Source organism: Mirounga angustirostris, unplaced genomic scaffold, assembly GCF_029215605.1.
Source record: "Mirounga angustirostris isolate CCGP_5_RB_7025 unplaced genomic scaffold, mMirAng1.0.hap1 SCAF_7, whole genome shotgun sequence".
Classification (NCBI taxonomy): Eukaryota; Metazoa; Chordata; class Mammalia; order Carnivora; family Phocidae; genus Mirounga; species Mirounga angustirostris.
The window spans coordinates 104,825,160-104,846,778 of record NW_026991715.1 but is presented as its reverse complement, the minus strand read 5'-3'; the positions used below and the strand labels follow the sequence as shown (position 1 = coordinate 104,846,778).

Below are 21,619 nucleotides of genomic sequence, written 5' to 3'. Positions count from 1 at the left end.
TATTGAGCATCCCTGGGCTTCTTGGCACCAGGCTCAGCCAGCACCATTTGAAGAAGACAGTCCCAGTTTTCAGTTTGTCTCTTATTCAGGGTTGTTCCCAAGGCAAAAAGGTGGAGGTGAAAGCTTTTGAAGTCACATTCCTGCTTCCCAATTCTCAACCCCTGTCCTCATAGGCATTGTCTTCTGAATGACTGAAGGGAATTTTCTTGCATGTAACGGTGATCCCCCATTCCCCATCTCTAGCTCACATTTCACACATGGGCTCTGAACCCATCTGTGGGTTCAGGTTTTAAGCAGTAAACTGATGGGCTCAGAGTTTTGTTTTACCCTTCACTTTTCTGCTTAAAACCTTTCAATGGCTTTCTGTTGCCATCATGGTGAAGCCCAAGCTTGACACTTGAGGACCCACCTACTTTAGTTTATTTAGTAGGATTTAGTTCCTATTTACCCTCCGTCCTCATTTTTTTATCTTTCTCCTTTCCTTCTTGTCCCTCACACTATGCTTCAGTTCAAAGGAGCTTTCACTGGTTTCCAAACATGTCTTTCTTCCAGACTTGTGCTCATGTTATTCTCTTTACCTGGTAATTCCTCTTAATTCTTAAAAGTCACAGCATGGATACATTTTTATTTGGGAACCTATTTTAGTTTCTGTTTTTGCTCCAACAAATTACCGTATATTTAACTGCTTACAACAATACCCATTTACTATCTCGCAGACCTGAAGGTCAGAGGTCCAGGTGGGCTTGGCTCGGTTCTCTGCTTAGTGTTTCACAAGGCAGGTCTGTGTTCTTTTCTGGAAGCTCTGGAGAACAATCTGCTTCCAGACTCATTCAGGTTCGTGGCAGAATTCAGTTCTTTGTGGTTGTAGGAGTGAGGTCCCCATAGCCAGCAATAGCTTGAAGGTTAAATCCTTCTTGTGCTTCCTGCATCTGTGACTTCTCCCTCTTCTGCATCTGACTTCTAAGTGTTCGTGTGATTACACTCATTCCACCTGGATCATCTGGGATGAACTCATCCTATTCACGGATTCTAAGGACTAGGCATGGACATCTTGGGAAGGGCATTTTTTGTCTGCCACCGATGCTCACCTTCAAATCGAGGTTCTGGGTCCCTCCTTTGCAGTCCAGTGGCAGGCACTGTTGGTTGCCTAAACAAGAACCATTTCCCACTCAGCTCCTTCTCTGCTCTCAGGGCCTGCCTCCCACTTCAGAGGGAGAGATTGCCAGATTCTTGTTTTCCCAGCTTCCTGGTAGGTAGGGCATGAGCATGTCTGCCCAAGGACTCTGGAAAGACTGTCTTTTCTGATTAAAAACACATGTTAGAGGAGAACTGCCTTTCCAATCCTCAGGCCTGATGAAATGAGGACATGACACGGGGAGCTGCAGTAGGCCATCTTGAGGGGCACAGATGAGGACGAAAGCCTGCATACCAAAGCTAGTGGAGAAGAAAGTTGAAGAGTCTGAGTTCTTGATGATGTCATCGAATTGCTGAATTGCATCCCACCACCCCTTACCTCCAGACTTCTTGGTAGGTGCCCTTCTAGCTCCTTATTGCTCAAGTCACTTTTTAGTGGGGTCTCCCTTACTTGCAGCCTGAAGCCCCTGTAAAGGCAAATCCCCACAGATAACTCCGCAGAGTTTTCCTTACCTATGCTAACACTTTCCACACTGTACTCTTACTGTCCTTGCTGCTGGCTTCAGCCCTCTTGAGGCTGTAAGATCTTGGAGGCAGCAGACCTGCCCACCTTGCTCATGGATTCTCCCCTGCACCTCTGTGCCTGGCACAGTAAACACGAATAATTATTTGCTTAATGAATGAATGAATGAATGAATGAACAAATGAGTGAAAGCCCTCCCTCTCCTTCAATTTTCTTTACCCCAAGCACTTACCACTGTCTCCACGACCAGGGTTGCCATGTGTGTTTGGGCAGGTCGTGTCCTGCACAAAGGGCCCTGGTTGGGGGGTCGAGAGAGCAGAAATCGAGCCTGCTGTCCGCTCAGGAAGTGATGTACCCTGGCATGGGGCTGTGTCTGCCCGGAGGAAGGGATACCTTTTTCCTTATTAGCCTTAAGGTGTTCTAGGGCTAATAGCAGTGCTGTGGCAGTGGGTCTGGTGAGCCTCTAAGGACCCCAAAAGTGCAAAAAGAGGGATTTCAGAGAAAGAGGTCAGCCATGGCTGGAGGATGTTTTAATAAGGCTGAGCAGAAGCCCATGCAATGGTTCTGAAACAGAGCCCGGCTCTGTATGCTGTGATCTGGGGGGGGGATGTCACTGCTGGGTGCTGGCAGTGGACCTGGGAGAGGGCTGATGGGCCAGAGGACACAGATTTCTGAGTCAGGACTGGAAAGCTTAAGTACTTGTCCTGAACCAGCCCTCATCTCCATGGGGAGGGAGGAAGCGGTGGGTTTAGGACTGCTTCTCCTTTTGGGCCTGACTTTATAAACACAGAAACTGCAACTGACATTCGAGGTCTTCTTGCCAGGTGCAGGGTGCTGGGAGCCTGGTTTCCTTACATTCTCACAACATCCCTGGGGAGGCGGTTGGCACTGCGAGCATGCTTGTTTTAGGGGGGAGGAAACTGAAGTTTCCCCCTCTAGCACTACAGTGCCTGGAGAGATTAAGGAATTGCCTAAGGGCGCAGAGCTGGTAAGTGGGCAGCAGGGATTTGAGCTGAGGTCTCCCTGCCCAGGGCTGGGTGCACACACCCCCCTGCACTCTGGATCCTCCCAGGCACTGTAGCCCCCGTTCCATCAGTGTTTGCTGTGTGCTTGTTGGATGGTGGGTGTGGGAAGGAGGAAACGGACTAGACACTACTGTGTGTCCAAGATTTGCTCCCCAACTTTTCCTCTCCTCCAAACCCCAGGGTCACTGGCAGAATATTCAGCTCTCTGGAACCCCCCATGCTGGGGTTAGCGATTGGCCCTTTTGCAAAGAGCCAGGGAAGCCGCCTGGTGGGCTGGTGGCGAAGGGCCTGGGAGAGATAATTTACGTTCCTTATGAGAAAGGCAGGGGAGATTAGTTAGCAGCCGCAGAGCCCCGCAGCCGGTCACACACATGGGCCCACAGTGGGCAGAGGGGCTGCGCAGGACCACGGCGGCTGCCCAGACGCCCCGCGCCTGCGGAACCCAGACCTGCGTGAAGGTAAATGCAAATCCGCTCCGCCGAGCGTGCTTCCTGCAGAAGGAGGGTTTTCAGTATGCGCGCCTGGTTTCCTCTGCCCTCAGCCCGAATGCTGATTTTATTTTTGCATTTTATGAGCCTGAGAGAGGGAATTCATTTCCTTGGTTATAATATGGCTCTATGGAGAAAGTCTTGTCCAAATGCATTTTGCTCACAAATGCTGTCCAAGAAGAGGAGCCAAACTGCAATGAAATGGAAAGAGATGATTAAAATCTGATTTATAGGCAAGGTGAATTGGTAGGTTTATGCCAAATTATTGCATCCAGGAAGGCTAAAGGAAATGAAAAGTCTCTTCCTGGGAGCTGAAAACCTTTGTAAAAAGAAATATTTAGGATGCACATACTCTTATCCCAGCCTGGCTATATTTTAAAATATGTATTCACCATGTTTGCCCCTTTCAGACTGTGCAATCCCTGAAGGCAGGAATTGGGTTCATTGCATCTTGGTATCCCCCATGTAGGGATGTTTCTGCAATTTTATTTATAAGAAAGGGATTCTACGTTGAAGGGCTTGATGATCTCTTCATTGACCAATTAATGCTTCCTCCATCCCAATTCACCTTCTGAGACACACCATGACCTCCTAACAATGATCCCTCCATGTCCCTACCCCCACAAAAGCATAGGGTCCCAAATTATTATTTTTTTCAGGTTATAGGTAATATAATAAGAATATTAGCCATCAGCTTTTATTGAGTACTTATTATGAATCAGGGATTTCGATAAGCACTTTCTCAGGGTTATTCCATTAATCCTCACAATCACTCTGTGAAGTGGTTACTGTTATTATCCCATTTTACAGATGAGAAAACTGAGGCTTGAAGAGGTTAAGTAATTTGCTCAAGATCACAGAGCTAGTCAGTGGAAACAGCCACCACTCACTGAGTGCTTACTGTGGGCCAGGTACCGTGCTAATCCCATTAAACTGATGATCTCATTTTATAGAGCTCTTAACCCTCAAGAAGTGACCTTCACTGCTTAGAATTTCAAGCATTTCATCCCTTGGAGACCAGAAGCAGTGGGAGAGCAGGGTCTTGTTTAGCCTTGTATCCAGAAAGTTGAGGATGGTGCCAGGGACAGCACAATTACTCAGAAAAACATTGTGGAGTGCATGAAGGAACAGCAAACGTGTCTTTCCCATGGGAGCTGCTTCCCCGAGCCCCCCCCGCCCCTCCCACCCCGCCCCAGCTTAGTCCTGCTCAGGCTCAGACTGCCCTCGGCACAATCTTCCTGACCATGGTTCCCTTTCTTCAGACAGGCAGGGTGTTACCAGGACCCCACATGGCATCATTGGATATGGCTCCAGGGCTCCCCAAGGGGTTATACCAGATGTTCTGTGAGGGGCAGACCCAGGTGTTCTGACACCAGTTCCTACCAGTGCCAGCCTGCCTTTCAGAGACGGGATCTAGATGTTGAAGAGAATATCTTTATTTAATTTTCACTTTAGTTATTTCCTGTTTTGAAAACAAACATGGGAGGGGTTATTGCTTAATGGGTACAGAGTCTGCTTGGGAAGAAGAGAACATTCTAGAGATGGCTGGTGGTGACGGTCGCAGAACAATTTGAATGTAGCGGATGCCACGGAATTCGACACCTAAAAGTGACAAAAATGGTACATTTTCTCTCATGTGTTTTCTACCACCATCTGAAAAACCACACACATGGGTTTCTCTTTTTAACACAAGAAGGCTGGGGTAGTTACAGGGGTTGGTTCAGCTTCTTGTTGTTGCTAGGGTCCCAGAGTCTTTTTATAGTCTCAGCATGATGGTTTCCATTCTGGTTGCAGGGTTTCCTCTGAGACTTCTTCAATTTCATCTGCTCAAGAGAGGAAGGAGGGAACGGGTGATGCTCGCCCTGGCTCTGTCTTTTCTCAAGAGAACGCCAGCAGAATTTTCTTAGGTGTCATGGGCTGGAACTAGGTCTCATGGCCTTGCTGGGCAGCCAGCGTGGCTAGAAAAGTGATTACGTAGCTTCCCAAACCTAGAGCTCAGGAGGGTCACTGGGAGAGAAAGAAGTTGAGAGGGAGTAGTGATGGGACAACAAGCAGGCTGTGTTTGGTGTCCTGCTGAAGGTCACACGGTCATGTAGCCGGGCTGGCCAGAACGAGTCTCCTGCAGTCCCAGTCTTGAGCTCTTCTGCTATAACATTTGATACATATGTAGTGGATAGACGCCTCATAAAAAAGGACTGTCCTGGAGAATATCTTTCAAAGACAAAAGCTCTTCAGTGCATGTGCTGAACTTAAAATTAATCGGATGCTAAGAGGTCATGTCAGTTGGGAGCCAGAACATCTGAGCTCGGCCCTTTGCTGGCCAAAAGTTTTGGGAAAGGTCCCCTGGTCTCTGTACTCATAAATGTGATTAATTATTTTTTCTTGGTTAGCGTTGTTCATTAAGTGCCCACTAAGTGTTTTGGTATGTCTAGATGAAAGGCCCTGTAGGAGGACAAAGAGTTGTTATTAACCAACCGTATGCTATCAAGTGTGGGCTCATAATACAAGATGATAGATTTCAAATGTTGGATGAGGATGACGGGATCTTCACACCGTTCCTCCAGGTCAGAAGCAGAGTAGAGTAAGGGCTCCAGGAGTCACTTCAAATAAGGACACTTACAACATCCCTATTATAATTATCTTGCCATTGCAAGGAAGCCCAAGTATGTTCACTTGGCCATTGAAGATAGTAGAGAATGGACTCCATTCTCTCGGATCCCACCACTTGCTCTTTCCATGGGAGGCACCGAAGAGGAATTGGCAGGCTCTGCCCTTTCTTTGACCTCCCCTTCTCCATTGAGCCTTCCTGGGCAACTCCAGGTTACACTGATTCTTCTCCTTTGTTCTTACCCCAGGGCACCATATACCGTACATTTTAGCATTTAGTGGTACTGCAGTTAACTTTTCATCCCTGTCTTATAAGCTGTGCCAGGAGTGGGCACTGTTTGGAGGAAGGCCACCCAAGATTTTCTGGAACTCCTCAACCTCAAGAGCTAGCACATGTCCAGACATATGACAAGCCCTCCATAAACACTGGATCTGGCCCTATGGGATGGGATGCTTATGACTCGACCAGGTTGGAGTTTTATTCCATGATGTTCTGGAACTAGTAGAGTTGATTGCAGGCTAGAAGGTGAACAGAGCAAGAGCATCCAACCTCTAAAGAGGGCATAATGCAGTTCGGTGCCCTTGCAGAGTTCCCTGTAGTCAGACCACAGGGACATTCCCTGAGCTCAGCAAGACACTGACTTTGGGAATCCTATAAAGGGAAAGGGCAACTCTGCAAAACTGGAAGTGAAATTGCTTCAAAGAAGGGCAATTCTTAAATGGCAGGGGAAAAATAATGCAGTCCTGGTAAATGTGGGAATAGGATCCTCGAGTCAGCTGAGAAAGCCCAAAGTATTATTGCAAAGAAGAGTTATATTTTTATTAGTTCATCGTCAGAATGTAAAAACAAGTAAACAGAAAACGAATGAAATCATTTTACAGAAAGCATATTCATTACTTAAAAGTAGCACCTTAGTGGTGGGCACTTTCTGGTCACATCCGGTCAGGTTTGCTCACGCTGACGAGTAAGCAATTCTTGATCATTTTCTTTGCATCTTTGTGCTTTTTTTGCCTGGCTATTAAGGAGCACCTGGCAATTCTGACAGCTTTATGTGCTTGGCCCTACCGGTTCTCCTTCCTGGATCATAAGACCTTTTTACTTTCCAGACACTTACATTGTCTCCGGGTCCCTCTCCTATGTCTTACAGATAGATGGGGGTAGGGACTGCCAGGGTGGCTGAAGCTGAATTTCAACTTCAGTTATTTTTTTAGCCCTTTCTAAATTCAGGCAGCCCAAAACTAAACTTGCTTAGAAGTACAGGTAGGTGGCCCTGAATTGCTTTATCAACACCACCTCCAGGAAGTCTTCATGGATATAGGAATTGACATCTCCATCTCCAGAACCTTCTCAAATGGATTCATGTCTCCATGCCTCTATTTAACTACTTCTGTGTTCTCATCCATCACAAATATATTATGGTGCTGGCATCAGAACATTGTGTTCTCACTGGTTGTCATAAAATCCATATACTTGCAGTCTTGCTTGAGAAGTTTCCAGTGTAAATAACACATAAATTCACATTTTGCGTAATAGGGCCTCTTCCTTACAAATCAGGTCCTGAGAGTATGAAACATACAATACATCTTGGCACACAAGTGTCCAATAAAAATAATAAATTAATAAATACATAAATTACTTAAATATTTAAATAGCATTAAGGTCAGTGGCAACCTGCTAGCTGGAAAATCTATAAATAAAATAGCTGATTGTTTCAGTGGCCATTTGGCATGTAAATGTAAAAATACTGCAAAGACATGATAATGATCCTTTACAAAAAGCAAATTAGGTAGAAAATAACTCTGGGGGCCTATTCTATTGAGTCTTTAGAAAATTCTGCATAATATCTTCCACTTTCCCTCCAAGGTTTCATCCTGGGATTGGAACCTGAAAAAGAATACCAACAGTTTCTGTGAATTAGAAATGTGGCAACAAACCCTTATTTCACCAGACACATGACTGGGGCAACTGGGTTTGGGGATTCCATGTCAGAAGGGCCCAGCCTGTCCTTATGTGGCCTAGGATTTGGTTGCCTTTGGTGTCTTCCCCCCACTCCCAGGTGCCCAGGATAAGGTTCTAACTCCTGAAAACAGCTTGCGAGCTATTCTTGCTCGGACTCTTAGCTACCTCTCCCCTCTCCCTCTTCTTTGCCTTCTCCTCCAGGAGGGCAGGACCTACGCCTGTTTTCTTTACTGCAGTATCTCTGTACCCAGCATAATGCCCAGAACACTATGGGCATCAAATAATATCTGTTTAATGAACAAAGGTATCTTTCTGACTCTGGTGACTGTGAGCCAGGCACCCTATCTCCCCTTTCTTCTCCCGCACTGCCCCCCACCACTGCCCGGCACCCGGGGAACACTGAGTGTTCAGGTGTGGGCTGGGCTTTGGGGGCCTGCTCACCTAACTGCAGGACACAGATGCCCAGTCACTCCAGGAGGAGCTGTAGTAGCGGTCTCGGGCTTGCACGCGGATCTTGGCATCCTTGTGGCACGTGACCTTGGCTGAGGTTTTGTCCACGCAGAGTCTCTCTTTCTGCAAAGGAGAGGGAAGTCGTTGGCAATGCAGTCACAAGAGGGGCTGGGCATATTTCTGCAAAGCTTGATCTCCCCAAACAAGCACACCTTGGTTTGGGGGCACCACAGTAGCAAATAAACACTGGAGTTGTGTAGAACTTGCTCCACCTACCGATAGAAGCTCTAAATACAGATGCAGCTTTTCTATTTCAGCCCAGAGGGAGAGATGGTTTGGTCCAGCTTTCATCTTTCTAGAAGAGCTGCCTCGCCCGAAGGCCCCGTGCACACTCACCCCTGTACTAGGCTGATGGTGGGACACAAGCAGATATGTTCTAGCTGTCCCCTGGATATTCTGAAATACTATATCCTGATCCTTTTATCAGAAAACATGCTGAAGGGGCACCTGGGTGGCTCAGTGGTTAAGCGTCTGCCTTCGGCTCAGGTCATGATCCCAGGGTCCTGGGATCGAGCCCCACATCGGGCTCCCTGCTCAACGGGAAGCCTGCTTCTCCCTCTCCCACTCCCCCTGCTTGTGCTCCTGTTCTTGCTATCTCTCTGTCAAATAAATAAATAAAATCTTAAAAAAAAATAAAGAAAAGAAAACGTGCTGAAATCCAGGTATTGTTAACTTTTAGCTGTGTGACCACAGGAAAACGCTTTGGGCTCTGTGTCTCAGTTTCATCCTTTATAAAAAGAGGGATAATAATTATTCCTATCTCATAGATGTGGAAATGTTAAAGGTAATCCTCACATAAAACTCTTGGCCAAGTCTTTAATCGATAGGAAGTGTTCAGTAAATATTACCTATTAATGATGTAAATTTTATGTAGGGAAGATACATATCAAGATTTTAAATAATATTTAGGTAAAGTCTACTCCAGAATAGCCCTTCCCCCCTACAAAAAATAATTCTCAGGGAGTGACTGAATGGCTGAATTTCGACCAAATGCTAAACACTATCCTGAATAAGGCCTTTATCCAGTGATTTCTAAAACCGGGGTCCCAGGAGTGTTGGGCTTTATAAAAGTGCCTTCTGGAACTTGGGATTATGATGGCAAGGCAGGAAAGCTTGAAAGCCATCGTCTTAGCCTCTAAGCACTAACATTCTGCTCAAAATCATTTCACGGTATGTGGGACAGCTGGGAATTATCCATTTGGGGTGAGACATAGCACACATGTTCTATCATTCAATTTACTCACTAAACTGAAACATTAAATAATGATCTGAGGCTCCTGGAGCCCAGATTTCCTATGTGAGGACCAATTCTGAGCACAAGAATTAATGACCACCCATACTGGAGGTCAGCTGTGGTTAGGTACACGGAATTTGTGTCCACTGGACTGGCTTCCTGGTTCTGACCGTTCCTAGCTGGGTAACTTTGGGCAAGTCATTTAACCTCTCTGAGCTTCAGTGTCTTCCCTAGTGAAGTGTTGATGATAATACCACCTGCCTTTGTAGGGTTATGTTAAGGATTAAGTGATCCATCCATGTAAAACCCTTAAAGCAGTCTGAGGCGAGGAGAAAGTGCTAAATAGATGTTAGCTACTGTTATCGTCACTCGTCTCCTAGCTGTGGGCCTGCATAAACCTGGGTAGATGGCCCTGGAGTCACCTCTTACCTTTTCCCTATTGTTCTTGCCCTGGCCCTGTATGCAGAATGTCAGGGAGAAGTAGGAATGCGGGGTGCTCCAGGTGTCGGGGTATTCCCAGCTGACCTCCACATGCCGAGAATTTTGTAGTGGTTTCAGCTGCAGGTTCATGGGCGGGTCCGGTTTGACTGGAAGAAGATAAAGAAACACCCTTTATTTTCCTCAGGGGGCTTTGGTGTAAGGTAGTTCTGCCTTCTGATCCCACTTTCCCCTTTGACCAGCCGTGAGTCCCCAGGACAGTTACTTAGCTTCCCTGGGCACCTGGTTGGCAGGCAGGAGGCACCCCCGCTGCCGGTGCTCACGCTGGTGTCCTCGCCAGTTGTCCCCTCCTCCCTGGCTGAACCTGAGAGAGGCTCAGAATCCTTCTCAGCCCTGCACAAGCCGATGAGTCCCAGCAGTGGAACCGTCTCGGCATCGTGCTCAGAAGAAATTCCGTAGAGACAATAAGACTCTCGCATCTGGGCTAGGTGGGGAAGGACCACCCTCCCTGTGCTGCGTACCCCTTTCGGCACCAAACTTGGACCTGAGCTGAGCCTCTGGCTAGGGATGAGATGAGAGATTTTCCACCCAGTGCTCGTTCTGTAGTCTTGTTTTGTTTTTGTTTTTTTAAATTTATTTGACACAGAGAGACAGCGAGAGAGGGAACACAAGCAGGGAGAGTAGGAGAGGGAGAAGCAGGCTTCCCGCCAAGCAGGGAGCCCGATGTGGGGCTCGATCCCAGGACCCTGAGATCAGGACCTGAGCCGAAGGCAGATGCTTAACCAACTGAGCCACCCAGGTGCCCCCGTTCTGTTGTCTTGTCATGGGATCTGGCGGTAGTTGAAGTCAGATAGTCTCTCTGCTCATTCATTCATTCAGTAAGTGCGGAGTGAGCACCAGCTATGCGCCAGCTACTGGGGGATAGAGCAGCGAGTACCACAAAGACTCTGGCCTCAAGTAGCACACCTTTGCCTAGATGAGGGCAGAGGAGACTTTCTATGGAATGTCCAAAGCCCAAAGACCATGGCTCCCAGTAGACGCTTTTCAGATATTCTTCTCTCTGTTCTTAACACAACTGACATCTTCTTTCCTTCAGAACTCAGCTAAATACCACCTCAGAGAGACCTTCCCTGGCCATCCTATGTGAACCCAAACTCTGCCCCCCCACCTGCCAAGAGTAATTTCTCCACAAATGCTCGAGCAAGTTCTGTGGTTCTGTGAATTTCATTTCATGATGAACGTTCAATGGACACATGGCAAAGGAAGTGACAAATGGCAAAATCTCCATCTGCTGATTAAAAAAATAGATGTCCATTTTGGAGGGGCTTATATTAAAATAATGAAGTTTTTTTTTTTTTCAAATGCTAGAGAAAGACTCACTGGGAATAACTACAATTAGTAGGGAAACCTTGGTTCTGAATAAAAATGCTATGCCTGAGGGGGTCCTGCTGGATTCACCACAGAAGCTGTCTGGACAGCAGATAGAAGGGTAGCCAAGAGCCTGCTTTTCCCAATGGGGCAGAACTGGGTCTGAGTTGCTAGCTGTGAGATCCGGGGCAACTTACGTAACCTGTCTGAGATTCAATTTTCTCTTCCTTAAAATGCAGAGAATAGTATCTACATTGAACTCTTTTGGGGGTTACAGAATAAAAGAGACAATGCGTGTAAACCCCTTACCTTGGTGCATGGGGCATTGTGGACATGTGACAAATGGCATTTATCTTTATGAAGCACATATAATTAAGAGGACTCACTGATGTCCCTGATGAAGAAGCTGCTGGTGTAGTTTTCATACTTGAGCTTGTGAATGGCACCCACCACGACCTCGATGGGTAGGCTCTCCTCGGCCGCGGGGCAGGTGCTGCCCTCCTGACACCCCACCGTGTACTTCTTATAATCCCTGTTGTCCACTCTGACCCTCTCTGCTGAGAGTGTCACTGCTCCACATGTCACCCCTTGGGGGTCAGAGAAGCTGAAATCAAAGACAGACATTACCTCGTGTCTCACCCATTCGTGGGTCAGTTCCCAGTGGCTGGAGCCAGACAGCCGTTTGAGGACACAATTTCTCCAACGGGTTTGATTTCTCCACAGGGGCCAAGAAGCTGCCCTCCCCAGGAGAACAAGCTTTGCCACAGAGGTGGTACAAATATTTAGAGACAACTCTGCATGTCTGTGCCTCTGGCCTAAATGAATCCAGAAATGTTTAGATCCAGAGCCCTTGGTTAAATCTCCTTATTAAAATTTTAAATTCATTTTTCCCATTGTAATGACAAAATCCATATGTGCTAATTATAAAAAATTAAAAAGATAAAAATGTGCATAAATGAAATGTGTGTGCCTCTTTTAACCCTAATCTCACTCCCCAAACAGAAATACTATTCAGAGCTTGTTGTATCCCTCCAGACCTTTGTCTATGAATATTCAAAGCAATCATATATCCACATGTATATGGATACACACATATTTTGCCTATATATATATATACTCACAATGATTTTATTTTTCATTAAATAGGACCCAACTATATATATATGTGTGTGGTTTATAACCATCTCTTCCCCCTCTGAACTTATGGAGAGTGCTCCATGACAGACCACACAGACTGGGTTATCCATTCTGATGGCTGCATGTTAGGCTGGAGGATAAGGCGCTGCACTTTATTTAACTTTTCCCCTGCTGATTACCAAAAACATCACAATGAGCACTGGTATCTGTGTCTCTGTGCATTTGTACAAGCATTCCTTTAGTAAGCCTTTTCATTTTCAAGACGGAAAAGGGAGACCCCAGAGGTTAATGTACTCAGTTACATGGTGGCCAGACCAGGCCGATCACCTGGGGTGTGCTCTGTCGCCCTGCCTTGTTCAGGAACCTGGATGGTGAGGGAGGGAAGTCACACAGACCTGCTAACATAGGTTCAGTATCCATGGAAACTGGTTTCTTAGGGGAAGTCCAAGTACATCGGACAAACAATGAACTTCAGATTAGTGGTGTCATCGGCAGAAGGAAAGGGAGTTGAGGTGGCTCTGGGAAAATTTCTAGAAGCCTCAGGATTTTGGAGTTGGCTTCAGGGCTTTCAAGATCTATGCCCCGGAGCTCTTGTTTCTATTTTCATCTCAAGGTACAATTTTGGCAAGTCATTCGTAGCTTTGATTTCTCCTTTTATCCCTCCCTGTGATGCTATGAGCCTTAATGAAGCATTGCCAGCCAATCTGGATGAGTGGGTTCAAACACAGCAGAGGCTATTCCCAGGCCCCAATAATATCCTGTTCTAACCCACACATTTATTCAGGCGATTAGCTTAAATCTCCATGTTCTTTCCCCAATTTAGGCAAGAGGGGGCGTTGAAAAAATATAGGTTTGACTTTGTTTTCTCCCTTATCATTAACTGATAGGCCATGGCGAGGTTGCCCTTATTTTCTTAATGAAATAGTTCTAGCAAAATACTGAGAAATCAGAGTGGTTTCACTTACCCTCTGCTGCTCTTGACACTGAATTTCAAGTCAGTATTGATTGCCGTCAGCCACCAGCAGGTGAAATGTCCAGAATAATTCTTTGCCTCACACTTTAGATAGAACTTATTTTTGGATTCTGGATTTGAAAAGAACAAAAATTCAATATTTGCAGGTTTTCTTTCAGATAGATTTTAATTGTGGTGAACCACAGGCCACCAAGTCGTACAGGAATGAAGATCTTCCATTTATTCCCTTGGAAAATGATGCTGCTCCCCTGACAGGCAGTTCAGCGAGGACTGAGAAGGTCTCAATAGGTTGCTGATTCTGCAGACTATACTATGCACCTAACACATCAGGGGGAGGCATTAAATTTTTCGAGGCGGCTGCCCCGTGCTGAGTTATGCACTATACATGTTGGTTAATTTCCATTAGCCATTTAAAAAGAACTTCAGGAAAACCAACCATGAAAATCTCTCAACATGAGATCTGGATGGTGCCCAAAGCATCTAAGAAAGCAAAGAAAAACATAGGTGCTGGGTGGTTTCAGTAAGGGATTTGATATCAGTTCCTTAACTACACTAGTCATGTCTTAACCTTTTACATTTTTTAATTTATTTCTTATGGAGCAAAAGAGAAAATTGACATCCTCTGAGCGAATGGAATTACCTTTCTGTTCCTTTAAGATATCAGTGGACCAAATTCCATCTTCCTTTTTGTGAATCAGCAGGAGCGAATGGCTCAGAACCTTGCCTCCTTTATGACAGGTATACCGGCCAGCATCTCCAAATTCTTTGACTTGGATGGTCAGAGTTTTACCAGAGCCTAAGACCTCACTGCTCTGGTCCGAGGTCCAGGTGATGTCATCTTCTTCAGGGGTATGGCAGGTGAGGACCACCATTTCTCCGGGTGCGTCCGGGTGCCAATCCAACTCTACGACATAAACTGGAGAGCACAGGGAGTGGAGAACTGGACTGTAAGCTCCAGGAACCCCGGGACTGGGATTTATGAGCCACCTGTGCATCTGCCCTCCTGAGCACAACCTTGCTCGTGACAGCAAATGCTTGCTGAGATGATTGATCTCAGGTCACTGGGCCCTACTTGGGTTTAAGGTCGTGAAGAGATAAACAAAGTTTTATAGCTGCCATCGAGTCATTAACTGGCAGCCTGTTTTTAATAATTGACCTCTGATTCGCTGGCAGATGGGGAAGGCCTTGATACAATAGAAAAATGTGAACAGCACAAAACTCTTTACCAAAGGCCTGGTGGAGAGAAGAACCTTCCAGTACAATTTCAGTTATGTGGAAAATAAGGCAGGGCACAGAGATGTCAAGAAAGACTGACCAGCACTGAGATCTTGTCCCCACTAACTGGCTAGGGGATTTGGAACAAGGTAGTAGATCACCATGAGCCTCAGTTTCCTCGTCTCTAAAATGATAATAATAGCTCTATGTCATAGGTTTGGCTATGAGGATTAAATTTAAAAAAACATATAAAGCACTTAGCATGGTGCTTACCATTGTAAACTCAGTGTTGGTTTTTTTTTTTTTTTTTAGTGTTGGTTATTGGACCAAAGTTTGGTCCAATGACTGCACAGAGAAACTGCCCTATAATTTTCCATGGGCATTTGAGGATTTAGTTCCTACTGCATAAATTAACTCACCCATGGAGATTTTCATTCAATTTTGTTTAAGCAGTTTTACACTCTTATGAAGCAGTTTAGTAGATCCTGGTCTTCCCATTTCATCGAGGAGCATGCCAAAACCAAGAGGCTAAGCAAGCTTACATCAAGTTAGAAGTACAAGACCGAAATTTCAGGCCTTCTGCCTTGTTGGCTTGGCATTGGATCTCTAACCTGAGTATCTAAACTGGCGCTTGAGGAATGGCCTAGAAGAGTACTGCGATGAGTGCGTCACATCCCAGCTTCATTCATGCATCACTTACTAACGAACTAGAGTCATTTAATGTAATGGTTCCCCAAGCCTGATCACTGAATCACCATCAGCAGCAACACCTAGGAAACTGCGGGAAAAGCAAAATCTGAGTTGTTGAATCAGGAACTTTGGGATGGGCCCAATGATCTGGTTTGTATGCTCTCCAGATGATTCTGATGCCCTCTCAAGTTTGAGAGACACGCTGGTTAAGAGCCTGGATATTGGAGTCACATGGGTCTGAGTTTAGATTCAGCTCTACATCTTACACTTGCCTGTGGCCTTAGGCAAGACATTCAATTACTCTAAGCTTCGGTGTCATCATTTTTAAAATGAACAAAATATTAGTGCTTGCTTCAGCAGGTTGAGACATGGATGATACAAGCGAATTCATACAACAGCTTAACATAGTGCCCTAAATGCTCTATAAATGGTGACCCTTATTGTTGGCATCCAGATGTAAAGCACTATGGGACATAAAGTTCTTACATCAGAGGGATTTATAACTACTGAATGGGTAACAAAGACGTGAGCTAAAAAAGCGTTTGGGACCCAACTCTTTGGAAATGATTCGCTATGCTGACATAAAACCACGTGGCTCCTTTGGCTTTCTCTAGTTTTTCTTTGTTCCATCAGCAACTGAACAGCAAGGCTGTTTTTCCTGTCACAACTAAGACTCAGAAGGCCTAGAAGGCCCTTACCCAAGGGCAGGGGACAACAACTGCAAGAGGGAGCCTGAGGAAGAGCATCCAGAACCTAGTGCCTGGCTTCATCTCCTCATCTTGCATCCAAAGTCGTCTGCCCTCTGTTTCTCACATTGACTTGCTGGAATTTCGGTGGTTTACCAAATTAGAAGTAACTTCGGGGTTTACTATGCAAGGGCCAAGCTTCCTGAGCTCACCAAAAATCCCAGGGTTGGAAGGGATCTGTCATAATTATCTGGCTCAGGCCTTCGCCTTTGCTCAAGGGAGGGTCTAAAACTCTCAAACTCTCCTTGGGCAGAGGGGAGATGGCTGGATTGTTGAGCCCAAGTCAACGTGAGTCTAAATCCTATGCTTCCCCCAAAGTGCTTGGTCAGAGGTGAGTCCTCTCCGTGCTCGGAGGGAGTGATACTGTGCGGTGGAGGGGGGGATGAGAGAACGTAGTTCTTAATCTTTCCAAATCCTTCACTTTGGAATTTTCACTGTATGATACAGCTGGTTTTAGTAATACTTGTGAAGTCCATATAGCCTTTCCTATCACATCCCACAAAAAGCTCCTACTCTGGCCCCTAATATGGAAGCCAAACGACATAGGTGAAGGAAGTACAGACGGCCTGCCTTTTCCCAGTGATGGCACTCACTAGGAACCTCCCAAGGCCTGGTTGCCCCTTTCGGGCTGATTTCCCCCCAGGGCCTGCCTGATAAGTCCTGGCTTAGATTTCGGGGCCGCCACAGAGAAGGAGAGCCTGGTTACCATTTTTCTCCAGTTCCCATATGGCCATGAGGGGAGATGCCAGCAAAACCAGGGAAAACCAGGAGACGACCAGCTGCTGAGGATGCATCTGCAGGAGGGGGAGAAAGAGAGGGGAAGAAGGAGGAAAAGAGAAGAGGAGGGAAAAGAGAAGAGATGATGTCAGTAATTATTCAGTTGCTTTGCAAACCATATTCATGCTATGCACATTGTTTTTAATCTTGATTTTTCTCTTTCTTGTCTGCACTATCAGATTAATACTACCGGAATTACGGGAGCCCTGAGCCAGTCTCTGGGTAAGAACATCTCCAAAGAGAGAACCACAGACTATCTGGAGCTGAAGGAGACCAGCCCTCTGATAGAATCCTCTTATTTTTAAGCTGAGAAACCCAGGACTCAGAGAAAGAGCATGACTTGTCTGGATCAACATTCAGCAGTGATATACTTGGTACTTACTAGGTAAAGGGCTCTGGGCTAGAGTCACTGGGAGTTAAAAAAAGGATTTGGGCCTGGATTCTGCCTTCTAGGGGCAAACACTTTCATTCAACAAATATTTATGAAGTCCGTGTGTTAAGTGCCTACCCTCCAGTTGGAGAGACAAGCTATACCTCGTATCACTGTACCCAAGGTGGTATGTCCAGTGACACCTGGGGTAAAGGACTTGGGGTGATGCTGGGGTGGGGGATAAGCAAAGGCGATCTTCCAAATTATGGCAACGATCTGGTAGCCAGGTTGAGTTTCTCTCCGTGTTTAGACGATAATTGCTCAAAACTCAAAGGTTACTTGTTCCTACACGACGAAACCAGTGATTCTCAAACTTGAGCGCATATCAGTGTAACCTGGAAGCCTTGTTAAAACACAGATGGCTGAGTCTGGGGGTGGTGGGAGGTGGGGCCTCAGAATCTGCATTTCTTAGAAGTTTCCAGGTGAAGCTGATGTTGCTGGTCCAAGGACCACACTTTGAGAACCTTTGGTTTCACCCATGTTCGGGGCCCACAGCTCTGAAAATCAAGATGTTCTATGGGAGAAGACCATGAAATACTGATATACCCACTATGAAAAGTGAAATGCCTCATTTTGTGCCCAATCAGCCACCATCTTATAGTAAAACTCAATCTAGATTAGTGTCCAGGGTTTGTGCAAATATTTAGAATGTGAAAATTGTACCCTACTTCTGAATTAGATAGAGAAGATTATTATTTAATTTCATTCTGAAACACCTCCATCCATCTCAGAGAGCACCAGCATTCTCTGAGCAGGAACATATGCTCAGAGACCACTGAGTAAATCATACGAAGAATAAGACTCAAAATTTTTGGTCAATACCTTAAAAATGAGCATCCCTTGGCTGGGGTGACTGAATATTGACAAATCACGGCTTTGTTAGGACCACTGCTAACCTAGGAGAACCTTGCCCCACACTTTACTCCCTTAGATTACAAAGGCTGTGAGTGGCAGAGACAGGACTAGATCTGGCCTTCCTGTCGAGTCAGCGCTCTGTCCCTGCCGCTTCCACAGGCACGTCTATTAATTTGTCCAGGTTACGACTGTGGCAAAAGACTGGTTGCCACAGGGCATCAGTTAGGACATTCACAGGCTCAGAGAGTCAGGCCGACGTGGGCTTGAACCTGGTTCCTCCACTCGCTAGCTGTGTGATGTTGCTCAAATGATCTCTGAGCCTCAGTCTCCTCATCTATAAAATGGACGTGATACCCATCTCAGAGGGTTGTTGAGACAATGCAATGAGATGACATCTTGTAGAAGGCAAACAATAACAGGTCAGCTTGCACCAAGGGGAAGAGATAGAGAAAAATTTGATAACGTTTGTTTTGTATACAAGGCTAGACCAAAAAGTGCCAAGCTGTAGGGAAATGCCCTAGAGGTATTGCAATCACACAGGCTTGTAGAGCCCAGCTGCCGGCACTCTGGGAAGGGAAATAACAGAGATTCCTGGCATCTCCTGGTGATTCTTTTGCTCTATCCTAAGGCTGGGGTTTTCCCTTTGCCTCTGTGTCTAGCACTTCCTCCTGGGGCCTTAGATGTGTTTGAGAATTTCAGGTGACCTGCACTTCAGGGTCAAGGGAGCCCTGGTGACGATTCTTTTTTTTTTTGACAGAGAGACAGGGAGAGAGGGAACACAAGCAGAGGGAGTGGGAGAGGGAGAAGCAGGCTTCCCGCCGAGCAGGGAGCCGGATGCGGACCCGATGCGGGACCCGATGCGGGACCCGATGCCAGGACCCTGGGATCATGACCTGAGCCAAAGGCAGACGCTTAACGACTGAGCCACCCAAGCTTCCCCCTGGTGACGATTCTAAGAAACAACTTGCATTTTAGTAACACCCACATTGTAAACCATGGAACCCTGGCTGGGGGTGGAGAGGGTGGTGGGTCACTCCCTTAATCCAACCCAGGGAATCCAAAAAGGGGGCAGCATGGAGTTACCCTGTTGCTCTCCAGATCAGTGCATACCGGAGAGCTATACTCCACAGCCCACATTTCCTCGGCACACTAAGTTGGAGAGTCTTGAGGATTAAACAGTTTTTCCATGTAATTTTGTAGGTTTTCTAAATGCTTGAAATCCTTGTATATGGAACACAGGGACCCCAGGTCCTGTGCTCTGGTTACACTCCCTAATGCTGGTGCCAACACATGCCCATGACACTTGAGGGGCATTTCTTTTCCAAGTTTTATCTCGTTTGTTACTTTTTAATTTAAAAAATTATTTTTTAAAATAAAAAGACATAGTCACACCAGGCATGGGTAGCACATTCAAAGGGCCCCAGCTCTGCCACTGATCAGTTGTGTGACTCTAGGCAAGTCACTTGATTTCTTTAAGCCTCACACTCAATCTGTGAAATGGGCATCCTGTTGTGGTGAGGAGTCAGTGAAAGAATTCAGGTAAAGTATCCAGCAGGGTGCCCAGAGGAAGTCAGGACTCTTGGCTACTTGCTCTTCCTGAGTCCCATTCATAGCACTTACTACAACTGCAACACACACACACACACAGAGCAATATAATATAGTTACTTCTTTAAGTTAGTCTTCCTTGCCACACTGAACTCTCTGATGGCAGGGATCATGTCTTTCTTATTCCACACTATACCCCCCAGAGTTTAGCATCAGTATTCTAGCATAGAGGGATTTCATTAATTATTAGAAGAATGAATGAATGAATGTACAGAAACCATAAAATCTCAGATCCCAGTAAAATGAACAGTAAGAGGTTGTCCAAATTCTTTCTAATATCTTGAAATTCCTTACTTGAGAAAAGTGGGCCATCAGCTGGGGTTTTGTAATCTCTTGGTTAAAATATTTTAACCTGATCATTATTTTTTTTAATGTGAAAATTATTGCAGACAATGTATCTGGGCAACTATAAGGCCCCAATGCAGTGTAATCATCTTTTTCCTCCTCACAGATTTAAAAACCCTTCAGAAAGTACTTTTAAACACTGCAGTTGCTTTTTATTTTTAAAGTAACACCAAAATTAGCTAATCCAAAAAATCTGGATAACCCAGCTGTCACTCTGGTTGATTATCCCAACTGACTATTGAACCCAACATAAACATGGGAGCAAGGATGCTCTGCACCTTTCAATTATGAGGTGTAAGTATAATTCAATTGTTTATTGAATTCATTCTGACTTAATGAGTGAACAGCTTTGAAAAAAGTTGACAGTACTCAGGGAAGCACCACTCACGTCGTACAATTTAACCGATGGGCATTAATATTGAGGAACATACTTTTATGTACGTACCGCTTTCAAACAAGACAAAACAAACCTTTCTTATAAAATGTGCCTTCATTCACAGAACTCGGTGTACAATTATTATTATTTGACTTTTAAAAGGAATACTTTCAACATCAGTTCCCAAAGGACTGACTTTTGGCTCATGTCCCAGCAGGTAAGTCACCAGGAATGCCTCCAGAAATCCACCCACTCCACCATGCCAGGCGCGGGGAGCGCTCAGAAGACTCTGCCCCTCTACCCCGCGAGCCTGCAGGCCTGCCGAGGGCTGGCAGGGGCTAAGGATGTGCTTACCTTGCTTCTGGCCCGGCCGCAGCGTTCACTGGGTCTGAAACCGTTGTTTCTTCTGCTATTGCTACTGGAGCTTATATACCGGACTCCTACCAAGCTTTCTGATGGAAACTTCAACTAGAAACTGACTTGTTCAAGTTGCAACACTGAAAACAAGTCTCAAAACCTTCTAGGGGAATTTCAAGAAGTTCCTTTTTTTTTCCCCCATGTGTATCAATAATGCTGAGGGAACACAGGCATCAAAATCCCAGGTAATGAACTAAGAGGAAATAAATTTTGGGTGGGGAAAAAGGAAGGAGATGCGCTGCTCATTTTTTTGGATTAACATCATAGCCAATGTGTTTAGAGCCTGCAGCAGGCAGCCACCCTGGGCGGCACAGACGGGAGAAGGAAGGCCAAGGAGACACACAGGAGGCCAGGTTCAGGTCAAGATCAAGCAATTGTACGCTAGAGGGTCCAAAAGCAAACTCTATGGTTCTCCTAAAGTCAAAGAAAATGAGATGAATGGCAAAGGATTTAGTATGGTTGGGGCCCCCCTCCACTACATTATTCCTTTAACATCTGGATTTCAGAAACATCCCATTGATCACCCACGGTGCTTCATGCACCACATACACCCTTGCACATTCATACAGACACAGTCCTGGGAAGATGATAAAAATGTGTGTATTACCAATAAGACACAAATATGTAGGGGCACAGCCCATGCTCATAGGTGCTTGATCACGGACAGGTGGGGGCAGAAAGTGAAATATCCACAGTCAGGCATATAGACAACCATGACCCACTCAAGGCACATCCGCTTGGGCACCCAGATAACCTCACACTCA

At 45.8% G+C, this 21,619-nt stretch overlaps 2 protein-coding genes across 3 annotated transcripts in view; one reads left to right on the top strand and one right to left on the bottom strand.

The window, feature by feature from the left end:
* The window catches only part of UBLCP1 (ubiquitin like domain containing CTD phosphatase 1), a 53,161-nt gene extending 32,086 nt beyond the window's left edge, over positions 1-21,075 (top strand). The window contains exons 11-12 of one of the 2 annotated variants that reach the window (XR_010413237.1): positions 17,005-17,210; positions 20,656-21,075. The gene's annotated coding sequence lies outside the window, so the exon portion shown is untranslated. The remainder of the gene's footprint in view (positions 1-17,004; positions 17,211-20,655) is intronic. The other variant, XR_010413236.1, reaches the window with a different exon arrangement.
* Positions 8,179-16,998, bottom strand: IL12B (interleukin 12B). Its single transcript, XM_045901963.2, has 6 exons — positions 16,755-16,998; positions 14,038-14,313; positions 13,390-13,507; positions 11,674-11,891; positions 9,911-10,068; positions 8,179-8,310 (listed from the first exon to the last, which is right to left on the bottom strand). Exons 1-6 carry the CDS (start codon positions 16,840-16,842, stop codon positions 8,179-8,181), a joined length of 990 nt encoding a protein of 329 aa, XP_045757919.1. The 5' UTR covers positions 16,843-16,998.
* Positions 21,076-21,619: the final 544 nt, after the last annotated feature.

Excerpts from the sequence above, each read along its gene's own strand:
- IL12B (XM_045901963.2), bottom strand. The coding sequence starts at position 16,842 with ATGCATCCTCAGCAGCTGGTCGTCTCCTGGTTTTCCCTGGTTTTGCTG. Across the intron at positions 14,314-16,754 it reads ATGGGAACTGGAGAAAAATG|TTTATGTCGTAGAGTTGGAT; the intron begins GTAACCAGGCTC and ends TGTGCTCTCCAG. Across the intron at positions 13,508-14,037 it reads TATCTTAAAGGAACAGAAAG|AATCCAAAAATAAGTTCTAT; the intron begins GTAATTCCATTC and ends TTTCAAATCCAG.